General features: G+C 43.5%; 1 protein-coding gene across 2 annotated transcripts in view; it reads left to right on the top strand.

Moving 5' to 3' along the window:
- The first annotated feature begins 114 nt into the window (after positions 1-114).
- Positions 115-22696, top strand: part of cep104 (centrosomal protein 104) — a 37615-nt gene continuing 15033 nt past the window's right edge. Inside the window, exons 1-13 of one of the 2 annotated variants that reach the window (XM_061845094.1) lie at positions 115-204; positions 832-958; positions 1992-2165; positions 2240-2378; positions 2473-2535; positions 6691-6767; positions 8137-8305; positions 10405-10560; positions 10672-10887; positions 14486-14698; positions 14837-15004; positions 15711-15878; positions 19123-19299. In XM_061845094.1, coding sequence (XP_061701078.1) covers positions 846-958; positions 1992-2165; positions 2240-2378; positions 2473-2535; positions 6691-6767; positions 8137-8305; positions 10405-10560; positions 10672-10887; positions 14486-14698; positions 14837-15004; positions 15711-15878; positions 19123-19299 — 1833 coding nt within the window. In that variant the 5' untranslated portion in view covers positions 115-204; positions 832-845. The remainder of the gene's footprint in view (positions 205-831; positions 959-1991; positions 2166-2239; positions 2379-2472; positions 2536-6690; positions 6768-8136; positions 8306-10404; positions 10561-10671; positions 10888-14485; positions 14699-14836; positions 15005-15710; positions 15879-19122; positions 19300-22696) is intronic. The other variant, XM_061845103.1, reaches the window with a different exon arrangement.

Raw genomic sequence — 22696 nt, 5'->3', positions numbered from 1 at the left:
AGCCTGTACTTATTAACTTTTATTTTGAAATTTTAAGAATCCGGTTCACAGCCGTTCTGCCCAATGACCACAGGGAGTTACGAATAGCCCTTTGTCAAATAAAACTACATTGACCAGAATCCATTGCGGGGCTGTTTCTTCGCGCATGCGCACTATGGCGATGAAGCGTCAGTACGAACTGTCAACATTACGGTGATGCTCGCGGTAAGACTAATTTGAATGCATCAAAATGATGCTTTTTTTTAATGTCTTAAAACTGTTTGAAACGTAAAGCAGTAAGACTTAGGGACCATTATAAGTTAGTGTAAGTTGGTTAGAGTTGGGATAAAGAACGTCACAACACAGCTAGTGTATCAGGTCAGCCATGTTGGTTTATGGAGTAGTTAACAGTTGGTAAACTCCCCTCACTGCCCGTCCATCATTTTTTTTTAGTCGGCGTGGGGAAATAGAACAACTCCAATAATGTTTCTACTTCGTACCTAGAGTTGTTTTCATCATAAAACCACAATCTCTATCGACCACTATTTAGAAACAGCCGACATCAAATACATAATTTATGGAAGAGGGAAACTGATCGTGTTTTCATGGTTTTAACTATAATATATATGTGAAATAATTTCAAAACATGAAAGAATTAATATGAAATAGCTTGGTAGCACTCGCCAGACAGGATTACAAGGGATGTTAAGTTGCTCCCGGAAAGTGTTTTTGTTTTACAAACCTAAAACAGCAAATCCGAAATACCATCTTTAAGAACATGTTGACTAAAATTAAGTGTCACTTCCTAACAATTCAATATGTACGTTGCTTGCCTTGTTTGCATTCTTGCAGTTTATGGCGAAGGGATGTCCAGGAAGATAAGATTTACTGTGCTCACTTCTTCCAGTCATGAGGACAACTTCAGCGCTCAGGAACTTATGGTCCATGCACCCACTGTCAGTGGTTGGAAATCCAGCAGGTAACCACTTAAATGTCAAGTGTCATCACATTCTAAAATACTTTGGCTTCATACCAGATCTTTCCCACTCAAAAGAGAAAATCTCGTCCAGTTTAATCACTTTTTCTTAGATTATTCACATAACCCGACAGTCATTGGATCTTAGAACAATTATTTTAACATTTCTTTTTTAACTTTCTCCATTATTATCGAGAGTAAACAAGCAGCATGTCTAGCTCGTCTTTGCTCTACGTTGCCCTGATTGTTTGCTAACTAAAGCAGCGGTGGTGGACGCTGCCATTACAAAAGACATTGATGGGCTGCGTAGGTACTTTTTTAATTATGATTTACGTCTTTAAAGTAAACTAGAAAAAAGTCAAAGAAAAAGAAAAACTATCATGGAGTCACTACACTAAAGTTTAGTGCATTTAGTTTATTTTCCTCGCAGTTTCCCTCAGAGGGCCGTTATGACTGTGCAACAAAAATATTTGATCATCTCATCATATTTACATCATCAATTTGTGAACTTGTTTTGGAATCAGAAATCAAGGGTAATGTGTTTTTCAACTATTCATGTTTGAAAACACAAAAATGCTTGTAATATCTCAACTTTATCATTTGTGATACATGACAATTTGAAATGTTGGTAGAGATTTTAACAAGAATCGTGGAAATTGACACTCTAGATTTGGCTTCGCGGGCCACATAAAATCAGGTGGCGGGCCAGATCTGGTCCCCGGGTCTTGTGTTTGACACCTCCGCTTTCGTGGGATGTGGTGATGTCTCACTTGGCGTCGTGAGGATGGTTCGAGTTTGGCTGAAGATTTTGAGGGAATTTCGGAGATTTTATTGTATTCCACTTCTGAACAAGTCCATTTTCCAAGACGCATATCCTCATAAGGGTCAGGAGAGTGCCAGAACTTATTCCAGCTGGTCGCCAGTCAGTCACTGGGCACACGTTGATACCATGAATTTTGTGACTGCTGTACGCCTGATAAAATGAGAGTAGAGTTGGATTTGATTCGAGTTACAGGTCGAACATCGTGTTCCACAGGTTCTGTAGCTACCCTCAACACATCACCCTCCAGCTGGCGGAAAAATGTCGAGTGAAGAAGCTGCAGTTGCTGGCCCACCATTATCTCATCCCGGCTAAGGTGGAGTTTCACATAGGGGACTCTACTCCCGGTCCCACCGGATCAGTGTTCGTTGATCAGCTCCGCAGGCTCGGGTGAGAATACGGACGATCATTTTCAGCGCGTAAAAGTACGCAACAGAGCTACAACTGTAATACTCTCACCACAGTTACGTGTCTCTATCGGACAACAAGAAGACCGGTTTCAGAGCTCGGGAGCTGAAGTCCGTCCACGTGGACGCCGTCGGAACATACCTGAGGATAACGTTCCACGAGAATTATGCGAACCGTCACAATCACTACAATCAGGTAGATGCAGCTATTTGGTAATATTTGTGTAATTATTTTCTTATTCTTATTATTTTGTTGTCCTCGCATCACAGACATTTATTTGGGATTTCAGGTGGCTTTGGTGGCCTTCAATGTGCTGGGGGATCCCGTGGATAGCAGCGCTTTTCACACCATTGTAAGTATCAAAAGTTTTTGAGGCTTCATCGTTACGCCGGCAGGTGGTGCTGTTTCGCTGTACAGCAGCTTCTCTGATTTTGTTTGAACTGTTAATGTAAAATGTATATACTCAACAAAATCAGCATCACATCATCATGGGTTTTATTTTCATTTTTCATTTCTTTGTGCCACTGATTCCCATTGAAACTTGATTCAATTTGAACAATCCTTTTTGGCAAAATGTGGGATGCACCCTGGACAAACCACATTTTTAGTCTCAAGAAAAAAAAAAAAAACATCATTTCAACATGAAGTTGTAGTTGAGCCTAACTTGGGCTGCATGTCGGAATGACGTCACAATCAAGAGATTCTGGGTTTGACTCTTGTCTTAGACATCCGTGGTGTATTCATGTTCTCCAGTGTCTGGGTATGTTTTCTGGCCGCAGACTTTGGTTTCTTTCCATCTCCCATAAACATGCATGGTAGGTTAACTGAAGACTAAATTGCCCATAGGTTTGAGTATGAATGGGTGTCTACATGTGCGCTTTGATTGATTGGCAACTAGTCCACGGTATACCCTGGCTCTCCCCCAAAGTCAGGTAGCATAGGTTTCCACCTGTGAGGCTTATGACGACAAACGTTATCAAATGGATGGAACACGTTTTGAGCCCGTAGGACTAAATCAGGTAGTTGTGTTGTCCATTTACTGTATAGGCTCGAAAGCTGGATCTGACAAAAATGCCGTAACAAGATCCAGCGAGAAGTTCGGACGTAATCCCACAGGAGGCCTTCAGTTAGTCAGTGTAATCAAATAAGCCTGCAGACAGATAACTACTGAGGTAGGGAGAGGGCTTTATAACTTGCCCCCTCCGACAGACGCACACACTCAGCGGTACATAAAGACACCGGCACATTCCCGCATAGGTTCGGCCGAACAGTCGGTGCATTGTTTTTCTTGCAAATCTGACTGAGCACCTCTTCCTCAGCGCTGATCCCACCTGTACGGGGTCAATTGTATGCTTAAACCGTGCACTCTTCTGTTCTCCCGTATTCTGTTCACATGGTTCTTGCTGCACGTCCGGAGCGACATTCATATTCGTAGCAGCGAGGAACGTGCCAATTTAGTCATGAATGCAGCATCAATCTTGTTGATTTGCAGCCGTAATTAACGTGTCGCCATTGTATCAGTTCGTTTGGCGTCATTTCACATCATTATTCTGGCCTATCGGAAGTCCTGGCCTACATTTATAACCTGAATTCTAATGGTGTTACAATGAAATTGTATTTATTTATTCTGAAGTCAGTGATGACATTCATAGTGTTATAAAGGGAGTCCTCGGTCTACAACTGAGAGCCGTTCCTGGAGTTGCGACTTAGGTCGGATTCCACCGTTAAAAAGTCAGAATTTACATCAAAATACTTTGTATAGAAACAAATAAATTGAAATAAACAAGAGGATGTACTGAGCATTACTGCTAAGAGATGGATGGAGAAGAAGAAGAAAGGGAGGCGGTGCTTAGCTATTGCTAAGGAACCTGGGCCTCAATCCTCTCCATCTCCACAAGTATCAAAGAACCTCGTTTTGTGATCATTGTATCCGACAGGAACGAAATCCTTCATCACATGTGCTAAAATACGGGCTTTTTCTTTAATAACTGTCACCACGGTCGACCGACTGAAGCCGCAGTGATGTTGGCGTCTCTCCTTTCTCAAATCTTTTTAGGATCTTGAGCTTCGTTTCCATGGTCATGGATTTTCTTTTGGCCGCAGGAGCATTGCTAAAAGGCACAGCTTTCTTCTTAGGGGCCATAATGTCTGAAAAGGAGGGCGAAAAATGCAAAGATACTCCTGGCGCACAAACACAGACAAGCATTAGCCCGACAAAATGGCGGAAGGGAACGGGCGTTGTAAAGTAGAAACGTCGTAGGTCGAGACCGTCTTCACCCGAAGACTCCCTGTATATTAACAAGCAGTGTTGAGGATATGTTTTCTATGCAGACTAGTTCAAACTTCCCGTTTTCTGTACCCAAGATGAGTTCCGTTCGTAATTCAAAATATTGAAGTTCACCATTCCCAAAATGAACTAGTTCATATTTCTCAATATGTTGTTAACAGGCTCTTACCCTCAAAATTACAGCGTCCTGAGAGTGCAAAAATAATATATCACTTGATGTAACGCGATGTCCATCCCAAATAACGATTCTATTTATGGTAGAAGGAGGGGTCACCAACGCGGTGCCCGTGGGCGAATGGTAGCCCGCGAGGACCATATAAGGCGCCCGCCAGGTATGTTCTAAAAATACCACAGGTCACAAATTGTTACTATTATTTGTGCTTTAAATGCTGAATCTGACTTGCTTACGTGAATTAAAATTTTAAAACACCTGTAATGTCATTTACTACAATAAATTAAAACAAAAATATTTGATGTACATGTAATGAACTGAGTCTGAAATTTTCCGCAAAAGGTGCTCACGAAGTAGCCTTCAGCCTCAAAAAGGTTGCAGAGCCCTGCTGTCGAGGCATTTACTGAACTCATCTTAAACGGACTTTACCCCAAACCTACTCCTAAAGCCAACCATCATCAACTTCTTAGTTTTTTTTCCATTATATTTGGGATATATCTGCGTAGCCTACCCTTCCTGCGATACAGGAGCCAGTCATGTTGAAGCGGACGTCCCAAAAACATGCAACATTAATAGGACACTCTAAAAAATTGCCCATAGATATGTTTGGGAGTGCGGCTGTTTGTCTTGTTGTGCCCTGCGATTGGCTGGCAACCAGTTCAGGGTGTACCCCGCCTCCTGCCTGTTGACGGCTGGGATAGGCTCCAGCACTCCGCGCGACCCTCGTGAGGATATGCGGCGAAGAAAATGGATGGATGGATGTCAAAGTTTTTCATATGTTATATTGATTTACATTTCCAGGCCACAGTACAAAATACTGGCAGTTTCATTTTCCCATTGTTGGCACTTATTAAGTCCACACTAATAGCCAACTGCAGCTTTCACCCTACAACCTCAAAAGAGTGAAGAAAAATTTGTTGCTTGAATGGTCTTTTTTTAAAAAAGCTCAGAGCTTAGCAACACAGTATGACAGGAACGGGGGTGAAAGGGCATTTATTATTTTGCATTTATGGCCGTTCTGACTGACGATCCATACATTTTCTATCTAACTGGGGCCGCGGGTGTGCTGCAGCCTATCCAGGCTTTCTTCAAGCAACTGACCAACTATCCATCCCTCCATTTTCTTTGCCGCTTATCCTCACGAGGGTCGCGGGGAGTGCTGGAGCCTATCCCAGCTGTCAACGGGCAGGAGACGGGTTCCACCCTGAACTGGTTGCCAGGCAATTGCAGGGCACATCGAGACAAACAGCCGCACTCCCAAACACACCTATGGGCGACTTTTTAGAGTGTCCAATTAATGTGGCATGTTTTTGCGATGTGGGAGGAAACCGGAGTGCCCGGAGAAAACCCACGCAGGCACGGGGAGAACAGGCAAACTCCACACAGGTGGGGCCGGGATCGAATCCGGATCGTCAGAACTGTGAGGCCAACGCTTTACCAGCTGAACCACCATGCCGCCCTGACTCACTATAAAAACAGAATATTTTGTCATAGCTAGTCTTATATTACAAAACAAAATAATATCCATAGACAGTGTGATCATCCAGTTTTAACAAAGCCATTCTAATACAGATAATAATTACACTTTTGTATTGCATTACAAAAGAACCACAGGAGAACACATTCACTCACATTTACGCAGTGTCCCTGAATGTACCTCGCATTCTCACACAGCTGCGATGTGCCTCCTACGAATGGGGGCCGTGATGGCGCCGAGTCGGTTGCCATCTGCAGCAGTCATCCGCCGACATCAGAAGGCTCGTTTATTGTGTGTTCGGATGGGTTTGTCCCGGAAGTTCCGAACAAAACCTGGCACCGTTAAATGAAAATGAACTTTCGGGAGGAAAAACTTTTTTTTGACGCCAGAATGAGCCTGTTGTCAGTTACATTCATCGGGCAGAAATGGATTTTGTTCAGTTCACCTTCACATAAAATATGAAGTAGTTCATGAATTTTTTATCGTCGAACGTGTTCAGGTACAACGGCGTTAACGAGAATATCCTTTGTGTATGCGTGTGTGCGTCATTTGTCCATCTGTTTACCCCCAGCCGAGCAGAGAGCAGCTGATTGAACACTACATCAACGGCACGCAGCTGGAAGCCGCTTTGGATGCGACCCTCACGGGGTGAGCCTCGGCCTCTTTGTCTCATGACAATAACACCGTCCGTGCACTGAAGCTTTTTATCCTTGCATTCGAAACAAGTGGGGAGGCATGGAAAGAGTCGATAATAGTTCAAAATGTATGTATTTGCAGTGGGTATGGAAGGTATTCCAAGCCCTTAAATTTTTCACTGTCGTATGGCAGCAGTTTGATAAAATCTTACAAGTTCATTTTTTTTCCTCACTGTACGCCAATCACCCCATCGTGACAGAAAAATATGTAATTGTTGACATTTTTGCAGCTTTATTAAATAAGAAACTGAAATATCACACAGCCATGACTATCATGGCCCGCCCATCCATCCATCCACTACTTTTCCGGGTCAGGTCACGGGGGAAGTAGCTTCAGCAGGGATACCCAGACTTCCTTTCCCCAGCCACTTCTTCCAGCTCTTCCGGAGGGATCCCCATTTGTTCCCAAGCCATAGTCTCTCCGGCGTGTCCTGGGTCGTCCTCGGGGTCTCTTTTGGGTGGGACGTGCCCGGAACACCTCACCAGGGAGGCCTCCGGGAGGCATCCGAATCAGATGATCCACCCAACTCATCTGGCCCCTCTCAATGCGGAGGAGCAGCGGCTCGACACTGAGCCCCTCCCGGAGCTTCTCACGCGTTCTCTCAGGGAGAGTCCGGACACCCTGCGGAGGAAACTCATTTCGGGCGCTTGTATCCGGGATCTCGTTCTTTCGGTCATGACCCACAGCTCATGCCCATAGGTGAGGGAAGGAACGTAGATCGACTGGTAAATTGAGAGCTTCGCCTTTCGACTTAGCTTCTTCTTTACCACAACGGACCGATACAAAATCCGCATCGCTGCAGACACTGCACAGATCCGTCTGTCGATCTCCGGCACCATTCCTGACCCTTTGCTGAGTATTAGTATGAGTCTTTTTTTGGGGAATAATTCAACAAGTTTTCCACACCTGGATTTGTGACTCCTCTGCTATTCCTCCTTTCAAATCCTCTCCAGTTCTGTCAGGTTGGATGGTTAATGTTGATGGGTAGCCATTTTCAAGTCCCTCGAGAAATGCCCAATTGGGTTTAAGTCAGGGCTCTGACTGGCCCATTCATTCCTTCATTCTGGGCCATTGTTTTGAACCCACTCCTTCGTTATTTTAGCTGTGTGCTAAGGGTCATTGTCTTGTTGGAAGGTGACCCTACGGCCCAGTCTGTGGTCCTCCAGCAGTCCCACGACCCTCGTGAGGATAAGCAGCTCAGAAAATGGATGAATGAAATTAAATATAGAATCTATATTTTGCATAGATATATACGTAGCTGAGGTTGCTGTCATATCTTCTCGATATGGCGTTGAACACTTTGTCTTTTTCTTGAACCTAGAAAATACGATTCCACATGCCCCTTGGATGACCTCGCTTTTGACATGTACCAGGACCCCGAAGTCGCGCGTATCATCCGCCAGCTGCACGGAAAAAAGCAGGATATGCTTCACCAGGAGAGATTCGAGCAGGCCAAGTATCTGAAGCAGGCCATAGCCGATCTTCAAAAGGTACGATAGATTCTGTGCCCATAAAAATAACGTTTTTACTTGCTACCCAGTGCATAAATCAGTAGTCCTAGATGTCCAAGATGATACTTTGTGGCCCCCACCTTACTATAAAATTTAGTGCGGCCCTCAAGTTTTATTTGACTGGCACTTTAACAGTGTTGTGTGCGGAGCTGATGAACCTACCAATCACGGGGTGTATGGCTCTCACACTCAGAGAAACATTTTTCAATAAGTGGAAATTACAGAAGTGTTGCCATGGAGAGTTTTATCAGTAGTTTTGTACATGCCTTCTTTGCACTTATTTTGTGTTAAAAAATGAAAAAGACATTTGAGACGATAGGATTATATATTTTTAATCTATAATTTAAATTGTGCGCCGAGGCTGGGGCCCAGGCTCAGCCAGAATCTGCCTCCAGCGGCCCCAAAGTGAATTAAGTTTGAGACTCCTGGCATAAATGATTTATTCTTTGACCATACCAGAAAATTAAACCAACACCCAACAATATTTAGCCTCTGATTTTGCACTTTGACCCTACCACCCCCCCCAAAGAAACTTTGTTCAACATTTTTTGAGCAGTCTTGTTAAACATTGGTCAGATTCCTGTTACTGAACCCATTTGTATACAGCGTTACCATGGTCACCATGAATTCTTAATAAGCTCAACAGCTGCATTGGCTGTTCTCAGGACGTGTCTCTTCTCCTGCCTACTTACTCAATCACACAGCTTTCTGGAGAGATCAGATAGCAGCCACTCTTGCCGCGTCAGCTGCACTGCTGTCAAAGCTGTTGCCGTGGCAACCGGAAAGCTGCGTGTCATCAATGGCAAACTTTATGCCGTCCTCTCAAAAAGTACTTCAATCTTTAGAAAAGTATATTGAGTATTGTTTTGCCAAAGGTGGAATTTCTCCACAATTCTTCGGTTGCGTTTGTCCAGGTCGCAAACATACAGTCGGCCCTTAAAGTGTCGTACGGCAAGGTCAATTCCTTTGTTTTTGTTATACACTGAAGACATTTGAATCAAAAGATGAATGTGAGGCAAAAGTTAAATTTACTTAAAGGGAATAACATTTAATATTTGGTGGCATAAACCATATTTGTATTAACTACATTATGCCTGCGACCATTTTGACCAAACCAGACTGTTGCATTCTTCATTTGAAATCCTTTTCCAGGTCTTCATTACATCCTCTTTCAGTCTGTAGTTGTTTCTGGGAGTTTCTCCCTTCAGTCTCTTGCTTCAGGAAGTGAAATGCATGCTCTAATAGGTTACGGTCTGGTGATTGACTTGGCCAGCCTAAGACCCCCCCACCCCCACCCCATGAAGTCCTTTGTTGTGTTGGCAGTGTGTTTGGGTCACTCCCGATTAGTTTGGATGCATTTTTCCGTAATTTGTCAGACAAAATGGTTCTGGAGACTTCAAAATTATTACTTCTACTGGTACCATTATGAGATACATCATCAATAAAGTATAGATAGTGAGCCCGTTCCTGAGGCAGCCATGCAAGCCCAAGCCGTGACATTACCACCAACATTATTCATCGATGAGCTCGTGTTTTTGAAATCTTAAGTACCGGTAGATCCTTCCTCTCGCTATACTTGAGGTTAATCTTGGTCTCATCAGTGCATAAAAAAAATTGTTCCAAAACTTTTGTGGCTCATATCTGTACTTCGGAAAAGCCAATTTGGCCTTCAGATTCTTTTCGGTGGTGAGTGGCTTGCATCTTGTGTTATGGGCTGTATATTTTTTCTGTCCTGTGGAGGTTGGAAGCGATGTCAGTGACTGCCGTCTTTTGGGGGGGATTATTCATGGGAAGAAGTGTTTTCCTGATTTCTGGTGTCGATTTTGGGGGTACGCATGATGCACTAGGGTAGAGATAGGGGTGGGGGCTGGTAACAAATGACCCGCGGAGCAGTTGTGAATCACTGCTCTAGTATAGGGCAGTTTAGTAGCTCACTTTGTAAGGACGTGGGTTGGTTTAGTTTGGAGACCAAGAGACGACTGGTTCAAGACCAAAAAAAAAACAAAAACTACTAAGTACTTCTCTATCCGTGTTTGCGTTTTCCGCACCCTGACAAGAACTCTACTCTATCTGGACAGGCTGGGGAGCATTTGGCAAGGTTTGATGTGGAAAGGCAAAGTGCGATGGAAAAGAAGGAATATGACCTTGCCAAGAAAAAGAAAGATGAAATGGATGAATACCGAAGGAGTGTCTACCAGCAACTGGAAGTACACAACCTGTTGGATATGGGAATGGTCCGTCCCCAAATACAGACTGTGATACTTAATTTGCTGTGTTGTTTTATTGGGGACTTGGGGTCACATTATTTACATACACTAACTTATACGCTTTTTCCCCATCTTTAGATCACAAGTGCATCTCAATTATGTCCATCCGAGGAGGTTCCATCACCTCTTTACTCCCCGGCCTCATTCCCCGCCAAATTCTTTGACTCTAAAAGGAAAGAGAACGTGTTTTCCAGAACTCCACAGAGCCATCTGTCGGACTCTGAAGCACATTTACCTAAACGGAGCAACTCACCTGACACATCTTGTGCCTCATCTGCACTCCAAGAAATCGATGTAAGTCCACCACGGTGCTCTCTCCTATGTCTGTTTTGGAAATACAGTATGGTACATCCACTGAGCGGTACCCTAGTTGCCCTTCTCTTTTTGAGGTTTAACATTTTTCTCATTGAAAAATAATTTGTATTTCAATGCGAAAAGGCAGAACAGGAGATTAAAATTCAAAAGGTTGCACGGTGGATGAGTGTGTGCATCACTTCTGAGGACCTAGATTCAAATCCGACGTTGCCTGTGTGGAGTTTGCATGTTCTCCCCGTGCCTCCGTGGGTTTTCTCTGGTATTCTGGTTTCCTCTCACATCTCAAAAACATGCTCGGTATGTTAATTGAAGACTAAATTGCCGATAGGTGTGAGTGTGAATGGTTCCCGGCTTGTATGCGACCTGCGATTGGTTGGTGACCAGTTCAAGGTGTAGTCCGACTCTTGCCAAAAGTTAGCTGGGATAGGAGCTATCACTCCCGCGATCCTAGTGGTACAAAAGATGAATGAATGAATATAATGACAACTAATAAAATATGTAGTGGAGCGAAACTTTGTGACGGATACAGTAACGTGCGTGGACAGAGAGATTGTGTGTATGGCATGGATGAGATAATGACTAAATGCAATTTATTTCGTGTCGTGTAGCCCACTTGTCATTCATTTCCAGGTTTGCCATATTTGTGGGGTTAATGCTCCAGTACACCAGTTCACTGAACAAATCACCACTTAAGTCCCTCCCTCGCCTGGCGGGTGCTGCCTGACGCTGGCTGCGCATTGGTCATTCACCGAAATGAGTGACATCGCTGTCGAATCGCAAATCAGTCCCGCCCCCGCCTGCACGCTGGCCGCTCATTAGTCATTCGGCGAATATTCCGAGCTGAGTTATAGAACGCTTCAACAGAATCGCTTCCGCTCCCAGGCGACTCGCTCATCTCACGCCTGACGCGGCCGCTCAAGCAAAAAGAATGAATCATTTCACAAGATGATTTGGTTCATTTCATTCATCCATCCATCCATTTTCTGAGGCATTCATCCTCATGAGGATCGCGGGAGTGCTGGAGCCAATCCCAGCTGTTATCGGGCAGGAGGGGGGGGTACACCCTGAACCGGTTGCCACCCAATCGCAGGGCCCATGGAGACAGACAACAGTTGCACTCATAATCACACGTAGGGGCAATTTAGAGTCTCCAATCAATGCATATTTTTGGGTTGTGGGAGGAAGCCGGACTGCCCGGAGAAAACCCACGCAGCCATGGGGAAAACATGCAAACTCTACACAGGCAAGGCTGGGGTTTGAACCTCAGACTCCAAAACTCTGAGGCCATCACTCGACAGCTACGCCACCGTGCCGCCTCCTTTAATTCACGAACAAAACAACACTAGTACTAAAACGTTCACAGTCACATAATTTTTCATTGTCTCAAACCAGTCTATGAAATGTAATGTTTGACCAGCTGTCTGAACTGTTATATTTGCTCATCTGTCTTTGTGAGTTTTACAGTGATGGATGAGGTTTGGCGTTTTTTGTGTCTTTACTGGGCGAGTTGCAAAACAAGCCAGTTGTGATCCTCTTTTTGCAGACTTTATCAAAATAATCCTGCTTCCAAAATTCTTTTTTTTTCCATATAAAATTTGGGATTTTAACCAGGATCTCTCGCCAAATAGTAGCCGTGGTCTATTTTGTGCTCTCTTGGTACTGTGAAATGCGTAAATCACGCTAGATGACAACATCTGTTCTACTTATTTGCTAGTTAACGGAAGCTGGCTAGGTATCATCAAGTCACTATCTGTCGAATGAATCTTTCGTAACTTTATCCAATTCATCTGCCACAATTCCAGTCTGTCATTAACCTTTGTGCCGCTGGGCAATCATGGCAATAGGACACTTTATTCTGCAAAGATTACCGTCTTGGTGGAGTGTACTGATGTACATGAGACTACTGATCTCTGGGAACCACGGCTAGATGAGTGTACTGTACATGCGTATGTGCAGTAAGTTTAAAAGGCAGCAGAAGTAAATGAAAGCATTGCAGCTCTTGTCAGACTGAAATATGTACTTTGATTAGTTTTCATTCTAATGCAAATATGATTCAGGATTTACTTTTTCAAGCAGACTCACAAGTTACTATATTTTCCGCACTATAAGACGTACCTTCATTGAATGGCCTCGTTCAAAACTTTTTTCATATATAAGGTGCGCTGCATTGTAAGGCGCATAGAATAGACGCTACAGTAGAGGCTGGGGTTACGTTATGCATCCATTGGACGGAGCTGCACTAAAGGCTCAATATTGATCCATATATAAGGCGCACCATCGGGTTTTGAGAAAATTAAAGGCTTTTAGGTGCGCCTTCTAGTGCGGAAAATATGGTAATCCAAATTTGCACTCATTCTTTTGTACCACTAACTGCGGCCCATTATAATTGCATTGAAAATTTCCATTTATTTTATTTTGAACCAAAGGTTCTTGAATGGATACCCGGATCCTTCCGCCCAACCCAAATCCACCCGCCAAAATATATGCTGGTTCCGCTGTGTACAGATATTTAGTCCTTGATTGTATTTTGTAGGGTTGGCTGTGCTGTGTTGCAGCCGGCTGGCTGGATCTTGGTTACTCGTAAAACCTGGAATTTTTCTTTCCTTTTCGGCGTGATGTCCATGTGCGTTTGGGATTGGCTGTTACTTCTGCTTTGTTACAAAGTTATTCACTTGTGATAATAATTTTAAAACACAACAAAACCAGTGGCAGATGGGTGGCCACTCATGAAAACTATCTGCCAAATATTGCATAGTGCCCAACATTTCAATCGGCTTTAGCGCTGTTGTACTTTTGGTTGAACTGTTAAATAGTTGTGGTTTTGGACGAGTACCTCCTTTCAGTCCCTGTGTTGTTGATATAGTAGGCACGCTGGAAAATTATTGGTGATAGGATTCTTTTTATTTCTTTACTCACCAGCTCCCGAGATCACCCCAGCTGCGGGTTTTAGTTTCGTGCTTTAATTAAAAGTATGCAACAAGTGACTAACTCCGGCGGCTGCCAATGTGGCCTCAAGACTGATGTATGAGCCGGTAAGAGGAAACCGGCTGCCCTGAGGGCAAAACAGAGCAGGATGTACTGGATGGTTCTTGAGTTTGCCTCAGGTGTTGGGACAGTCACCTATCATCATGTTAATTGTTGAACAATCTCTTTTAACTATTTAAATACTGTAAGTACCGTAAGCATTTTTTTTTTTTTTGCCAGTGTCATGCAACAGACAGTAGGTTGAACAAAATCCGTTTCAAGAACCTAGTCTAGCTCGCCTTTAAAATATTTATTGACCCAATGTCTTAGTTCCCGTTTTAACATTCTTAACAGTTGGAGACGTGCAAAAGAAAGTTCACCATTGTTATTAATGATGGATGAGTCACTAAAATACTGCTTACGGTTATGCTGGACCAAAATATTGTTGCATGGCTGGAAAATTACTGCTTTTTTATAATTCCTGAAAGAAAGATTCTACGATTTTTTTTTCATTTATTTATTTTGAAGGACTCTTTCATCGGAACAGCCAATAGGATTAAAAATGTTTAAAGTATTTGTGCTGCAGTCCATATAAACAGATCTCTTTCTTTAGTTCAGCAGTGTGCTTCATGATGAGAGGCAGCCAACCCCCGCCAGAAAGGATCAGCCACTGGGGGCCACCCAGAGCCTTGCAATGGACCACTCTTTCCTACTAGACACCCAAAGTATCCCCCTTAGCCCTGAGGTGGGTGGAGAACCAGAGCCCCTATCAGAAAACGTTCAGAGAGAGGCTGGCCTCGCAATCGAGGTCTATGGCAAGAGTCTGGTAAGAGATGGAAAAAGGGGAAAACTGTGCAGCACAAAAGTCACTAAATAGTTCATTAAAGGATTGTTACTGTGTATGTGGCTTGAGAAAAGCATGCAAGCGTTTAATAATTTTCCTTCCTTGAATACTGTTTTCCAGGTAGCAAGTGCGTATTCTAAATCCTGGTCAAATCGAGAGGACGCACTCCTGGCAGTGCACAAGAAGCTTTTGGATGTACAGCCAACGACTCCCAAAGATGAGCTGAGAAACATGATAAGAGCTGCAGTCTTCTTGGTCAAAAGGGCTCTCCTGGAGAAAGTTTCACCTGTAACTTATTCTTCCTCCTTCTGACTTTTGTTTTTTGTTTTTGTTAAATTGCACCAAGGATTCTACCAGTATATCTCCACCTCATTGAGGTTTCCTGAATATGCATCAACAGTCATTGGTCGAAGAATTTTCTCTGCTACAAGCAGAAGCTCAGATTCTGGTTTTGAAGCAAAAGCACTCACACACATGAAACAGTGTTCTCCCTGTATATGGTGTCCCCAGCCTCCTCTCCCAGAACTTGCTTCCTCCTCCTAAAAAGAAAAAAAACACATTACAACGATAGCCTTGTAATATTTCTCTCAAGTATAGAGCAACGTTATTTTTTTTTTTTTTTAACCTGAACCAACATTTACATAAATACATTCCTGCATACAGTCTCCATTAAGGTCTTAGCATTTATGTGCCTAAAGAGAGGTTATATATAAATATTTGATTTTGTGTAAAATCATATAATTACATCTAAGGTTTTTAAATGCTTGAAGCTGTCTTGAGCCCTTGTAATATATAGTAAACACAAATGAACAAGTAGTGTGAATAAAATCTGCTTATTCCTTGAGAATTACCGTTGCTGCCATTTTGCTGTCAGGATCAAATACTTATGTTGGCTTTTTTTTTTTAGCAAATACAAGTACCGCTAGACCCTGCTTGCAAAAGGCTTACAACTCACCAAATCGAAATAAGCGGAACGTCCCCCGTCTCAACTTAGGTTTTCCAAGCCTGCTTGAAGTTGCTGTTCTTCCTCTTGGGCCAGCTGATTCCGGGTCTGGGCCGAGTTGAGGTTACCCACTGTTTGGAGAACACTTGGCCCAACCTGCTGGCCAAGACTGGGAACTCAACCAACCGTCTGCGTATTGCTGCCATGGCCTGCATCCAGGTATTTTCTCACAATGACACACCTGCAAAATCCTGCATCTACATACATAAAGACGATTGAGCTGTTTTGTCCCAATTGCAACCCCTTCCCGACCAAGTGTATCAAACGCCAGTCATATGTCTTATAAAGGTATGCTATTGGATTGTTCTTACAGTAGGTCTGGGATGTGTTCAGAGTAGATTGGTCAGTTTTAGGTTCAAATCAGGGAGGTGTTCAATATTTCTGACCAAAACACTTGTGTGAATTGAATTGTGATATGGACAGATTGTTGCCCTCCAAAAAACCTAAACATCAAACTAAAAACTAAATATGTCCTGCCCGATGTCGTATCTTGTATAAAAGTGGGTTCCCTAGTAGGCAAGAAGTATTTACAGAAGCAAGTCTGTTTTTGACGACACTTGTCCTGCCGCCTGTCTCTGGAATCTTCAAGTAACTCCGGCGTATACCTTGAAATGTCTGCTGATCTCTCTTTATTTTTGTGAGATCAGGTGTGAACATACGAGATTTTGAAATCGGCAGCGGAACATAATCTTTGTGCGTATGCATCTCTGTGGTGTCCTGTGTCAAGATTATCGGAGCACAGAATATACGTGCGTGAATGAGAGGGGTCGAGGGGGAAGAGTGAGGCGACAGGGAGAAGAGATAGCGAGAGTGGACGACTTCAAATACTTGGGGCCAACAATCCAAAGCAATGGTGAGTGTGGTAAAGAAGTGAAGAAACTGTTCCAAGCAAGTTGGAACGGTTGCCGCAAGGTGTCTGGTGTTCTATGTGACAGAAAAGTCTCCCCTAGGATGAAGGGCAAAGTTTACAAAACAGTGGTGAGGCCGGCCATGATGTACGGATTAGAGACGGTGGCACTGAAGAGACAACAGGAAGCAGAACTGGAGGTGGCGGAAATGAAGATGTTGAGGTTCTCGCTCGGAGTGAGCAGGTTGGATAGGATTAGAAATGAGCTCATTAGAGGCACAGCCAAAGTTGGATGTTTTGGAGACAATTTTTGAGAGCGCAGACCTCGATGGTTTGGACATGTCCAGAGGCGAGAGAGTGAGTATGTTGGTAGAAGGGTGACAAGGATGGAGCTGGCAAGGAAGAGAGAGCAAGAGGAAGACCAAATAGAAGATTGGTGGATGTTGGGAGGGAAGACATGAGGGCAGTGGGTGTTCGAGAGGAGGATGCACCAGATAGGCTTAGATGTTTTGGGGATGTGGGAGGAAAACCGGAGTTCCCGAAGAACATGCAATCCCCACACAGGTGGGGCCCGGATTTGAACCGCCGGTCCTCAGAACTGTGATGCAGTAACCCTCTCCAGTTGGGGTTAGAGAGGAAGATGCAGGAGATAGGCTGACATGGAAAAAGATGACATGCTGTGGCGACCCCTAACGGGACAAGCCAAAAGGAAAAGAAGAAGACCACACATAATCAGAATCAGCTCAAGCTAATCCGCTCAAAACTCTTCAATGCCCATTTTTTATTTTACGACAGGAACCTGTCACAGACATTTTAAAAAATAAATAAAACAATAAAACAAATCGTGTGTACAATGCCAAGGTAACTACAGTAAAAAAGTTTTGAATTGCTGGTTGACATTCATGTTTAACTTTAGATATTTTCATTTATTTTCTCCTGTCTTCTACTACCCGATTGAGTTTCAAGTGTAATGTGCAAAAACACTAAATTGTAAAGCAGTAATTCTCAGGACTTTAGTTTTACAAAAGTGATCTCTCAACTAGGTACGTCGTGGTCCAAATTTTTCACTTCCTATCTGAGCTTTGGCTGATTTCTGCAGTAATACATAATTTACTTATTTTGTGGCATGGAATATTAGAAAAGTCTTGATCAAGTGATATTTACTGTGGCCTGGAGGTGCAAAACAATATTACAAATTGTGAAACGCTTCCCCTTTTCAGAAAGCAAACAAAGGCAGAAACAATTTTAAAGAACTTTTACAAAAGATGAAACTAATTAGAATTGAGACAAAGCGGGAAGGGATCCCAGATGTGTAAGATTCTAACATGCATTCTTAGAAATCCATGTCTGTGGGGGGGGGGGGGGGGTGTGTGCTTTGGGAGTATGGGATACTGAACTCCACGATATGGGCTGTTTGGTCCCTACACGACGGGTGTCAGAATTTGGTTCGCATTGCCAGCAGTAGGTCAGACTCGTTTCCAGTGAGGGTTGGACTTTGTCTCGATTCTATATATTAATTCTATGGATGGAATTTTTCGGTGAAGCTGAGGCATTGAGTGGGTCTGGTTTGGTTGTGTTGGTATTGCATCTCTAGTGATTCTGTTGCCTTCATCAAGCCGTAATCTCCAACTCTGACTGGAGTCTTTTGCAGCCGAGTGTGAAGCAGCGAGGATGAAAATCAGCAACTCCAAATCTGAGACCATGGTCCTGAGTTGGAAAAGGGTGGAGTACTCTCTCCGAGTCTGGGATGAGATCCTGCCCCAAGTAGAGGAGTTCAAGTGTCTTTAGGTCTTGTTCACGAGTGAGGGAAGAATGGAGCAGCAAATCGATAGGCGGATCGGTGCAGTGTCTGCACTAATGCGAACGTTGTATTGGTCTGCCGTTGTAAAGAGGGAGCTAAGTGGTAAAAAGGGAGCTAAGTCGAAAGGTGAAGCTCTCAATTTACCAGTTGATCTAGATTCCTACCTACCCTCAACCTATGGTCATGAGCTGTTTGCCATGACTGAAAAACCAAGATTCCTGATAGAAGCAGCTGAAGTAAGTTTCCTATACACGGTTTCTGGGCTGTCCCTTTGAGATAGGGTGAGAAGCTCAGTCCTCCGGGAGGGATACAGAGTGGAGCCACTCCTCCTACAGCTTGAGAGTAGCCAGATGCGGTGGCTCGGGCATCTGATTAGAATGCCTCCTAGACAACTTTCCAGGGTTAGGGTTAGGGTAACCCAATGGAAGGAGCTCAGTCACGCCATCCAAGCAAATGAATTCAATGAATAGACAGGTGTCCTCAAATGTATGCCTATTTTGCTTGGATTGCTTGTACATCTGTATTGAGTACGAGAGACAAAATGTCTTGAATATCTTTTTCAATGAAAATACATTCATCTTCAGAGGGTTGTCACCGCTGAGTTCTTCCATCTTGCGTGCCACTCTAATTATACACACACAGACACACACATCACTTTACTTTTACTTCCAGGCAGATGTTTCTCTTGATGAATAAATTACGTGTAACATCACATGGGTATGACTTAACAGTTGTCTTTCTGGTTTGCCATTCAGGAAATCGCTATCCTGAAAGACGTTCGGGTTTTGCAGTTCATCCCACTTGAGCTGGTGAAGCCTTTCAAGTCCAACTTCCCCATTCGTCTGGCTCAGAGTCGAGTTGAGATGCTCGAAAGTCTCCTGGAGGAGCTGGGCACGGAGAACTCTGGATTCACCCTGGAGAATGTCATGACGGTAAAGGACTTAAGTTGATCCATTAAGTGTCTTTTTTGCTGTACGTGGACAACCTTTTAGACGGGCTCTCACTGAAATATGTGTAAAAAAAAAATAATAATAATAATTTAACTCCAGTAACTTATTGCAGTACTTTGTAAGAGATTTTCTACTATACTAAAACAAAAAAACACATTCTAATTATAGTTACAAGATTGTTACACCATTGTCATGTGTCATTTTATTCCAATTATATATGACGGAAAAAGAGGCGGCACGGTGGCGTTGCCCTCACAGTCCTGAGGACCCGGGTTCGATCCCGGCCCCGCCTGTGTGGAGTTTGCATGTTCTCCCCGTGCCTGCGTGGGTTTTCTCTGGGCAGTCCGGTTTCTTCCCACATCCCAAAAACATGCAACATTAATTGGACACTCTAAATTGCCCCTAGGTCTGATTGTGAGTGCGACTGTTTGTCGCTATGTGCTGGCGACCAGTTCAGGGTGTACCCCGCCTCCTGCCTGTTGACAGCCGGGAAAAGCTCCAGCACACCCCGTGACCCTTGTGAGGATAAGCGGATGATGGAAAAATAAGTGGCAGGACGGGGGCGGAGTTGGTAAAGGGTTGGCCTCACAGTTCTGAGGTCCCGGGTTCGATCCCGGCCCTCCCTGTGTGGAGTTTGCATGTTCTCCCCCGTGCCAGCGTGGGTTTTCTCTGGGCACTCCGGTTTCCTCCCACATCCCAAAAACATGCAACATTAATTGGACACTCTAAATTGCCCCTAGGTGTAATTGTGAGTGCGGCTGTTTGTCTCCATGTGCACTGCGATTGGCTGGCGACCAGTTCAGGGTGTACCCCGCTTCCTGCTCCGACACTCCCTTGTGAGGATAAGTGGCTAAGAAAATGGATGGATGGATGGATGGAAAAATAAGCCTCTTTTTCCAACAAAACGAGTACAGAGCCAAGCAGGTACTACTTCTATTGCAGTGGGTGCCCGCATACAGTATTTACATTTAAAAATCTGTACTCCGAACTATTTATGGATTCAAAAATAAAAATCGTGTGGGATCCTACACGCCTCTTATAGGTGATATTTTGACAGTTATTCACACTTTTAGGAGAAAAAAAAAATTCATGGCAATTATAATGGTCGTCAATTATTCACAGATTTTCGCGATTCCGATTCCATTTACCTGACATGATTTAAATCTTTGGGTTCCAAATGCGTTCATTTTCAAATTTTCAGAAAAGAGCTGAATGAGTTGTAAAGTAGTAGCTGATTTTCAAAGCCACATGCAGTCAGGAAGAGCAAATTAATTTAGTGAAATCTTCTTTCATTTTCCCATTTATCCTTCTTCTTTTCAATTTCGTTTGGCTCTGTTGCAATGACTAACTGAAAAGGGAAGCACACGCTCTGTGATTTTGCTGAGATCCAGACATTTTCTTCCCCAAGCTTTCAGTAATGACTGACCAGGGCGGGCATGTCACTGCTCGTCCGTTCTATTTACTTTAAGACACCTCACCCCTTTTACGACTCCCTCCGCGTCCTTCATCAGTGAGGGCAAATTGTTAGGTTGATCCCTAACTTTTTCCATACAAGGGGCCCCTTCCTTGCATGTTTGCACATGCTTGCCCGTTGTCTTTGTTGAGAAGGCTTCCGACATTTTCTTGGTAAACATCGTCACCGGTCACAATTGAGATGTGACAAAAGGGATGGGGGGGGCTTTCCTTTGCTCGTGTCACAATAAACAGTTCAGCTAAGGGACGGGGGGCTTTGCTTTGCTCACGTCACAATCAGCTCAGCGAGAACCTTGCATATATGGTGTGTGGTAAGGTTTAACGTCAATCATTTTCACAGCAATTACATTTATTCCATTGCGGACATTATCAAAAAAACTTCCCGCTGTCAAATAATAAGGATCCTGAATATGATAGGTGTGTAATGCTAAATGAAGGACAATGTTATTATGTTGGTAATCTTGTAATTTCGGAAAGATGCCCACTCGAGGTAATACAAATTAATTTCGGTACCGCCTCGCCTCACAATGGTCGTGGGCATCCTGGAGCCTATCCCAGACGACTCTGGGCGAGACCCGGGGTACGCCCTCAACTGATCGCCAGCCTGTCGGAGGGCACATACAAACAAACAAACAAACATCCGCATTCACGTCAACAACTACGGGCAATTTAGTGTCTTTATTTAAGTTGTGACGGCTGAACACGCAAAAATTGCTGCACGGTTTATTTTTCCAATCTTAGAAGGAAAAAGTTTAATTTTGCACGTGCAAATTGATTTATAAAACCTGAGATGATTTGCGATGGCAAATAGTACGATTTGAAAGACCATATCTGAAAGGCAACTGATGAAGAATGACGAGCTATCGCAAGCAAAATGAGAGGCGAGAGGAGCACAGGATCAAACAATTTAACACTTGCGATATGTGATCCTAGTAAATCAGGCCCTAGACATTTGAAGTCCGTCTGTAGGATATACAGTGATGCCTCGGTTCTCGACCACAATCTGTTCTAGAAAACGGTTCGAGAAGGGATTTGTTAGATAACCGAATCGATGTTTCCCATTACAATGAATGGAAGAAGAAATAATGCGTTCCCAGCCTAAAAAAAATTGGCTTTTTAAAGCATTTTTTTAGCTTTTCCTGATAATGAACTGCATAGTAGAAATACATGTATAGTTTAAATACTTTCTATCATAAAATAATTTAAGAAATATATTTATTTTTTGCTTGAAATGTATGCTTTAGTGGTACAGTACGCTAGGCTGGGAGTGCATTGCCGTATCTGTAGCAACTCGGCCCCCAGCCTTGTAAACTTTTTTATTAACAAAAGTGCAAAATAACTTTAAACAAGCAGCTTGCCTTCTTTGGAGCCATGATTGGGGTTTAAAACGGTAGTCCCGCATAAGAAGAAAAACATTTTTTTGCGCCCCGTGCGTTAAGTCATTTCCATTTTTTTTTGGGGGGGGGGTCGTTCCAATTGACAATAACAAAACGCGTCGTGGGTGGGTCAGCTGCTTGCGCCGCACGCATTATATTATTTCCGGGTTTTTTCAGCGGCGTGGGAATTCACAAAAAAGCGCGTCGTGGGTCAGCTGGTCTGGCTGCGCGCATGATGTTATTTTCGGGTTTTATCGGGGGCGTTCCAGCACTAATTTTCAATTGAAAACAGAAGCAAAAAAAATCTCCAAATTTTCGTTCGAAAACCAATTTGTTTGAAAATGGGGACGTCCGAGAACCGAGGCTTTACTGTAATGATCGTCTGTGATTTTTTTCCTACTCTCTTTATTAGAATACTTCATAAAACACACTTCATACACACGTATATTTGTATAAACTGCATAGAAATGTTGTTCGACGGTTTGCACTTTCACTTTGCAAGTTGACCATTATCTGAAAGTTTATGGCAA

The sequence above is a fragment of the Syngnathoides biaculeatus genome, chromosome 2 (genome assembly GCF_019802595.1).
Source record: "Syngnathoides biaculeatus isolate LvHL_M chromosome 2, ASM1980259v1, whole genome shotgun sequence".
Lineage (NCBI taxonomy): Eukaryota > Metazoa > Chordata > Actinopteri > Syngnathiformes > Syngnathidae > Syngnathoides > Syngnathoides biaculeatus.
This window is presented reverse-complemented; position numbering and strand designations above follow the sequence as displayed.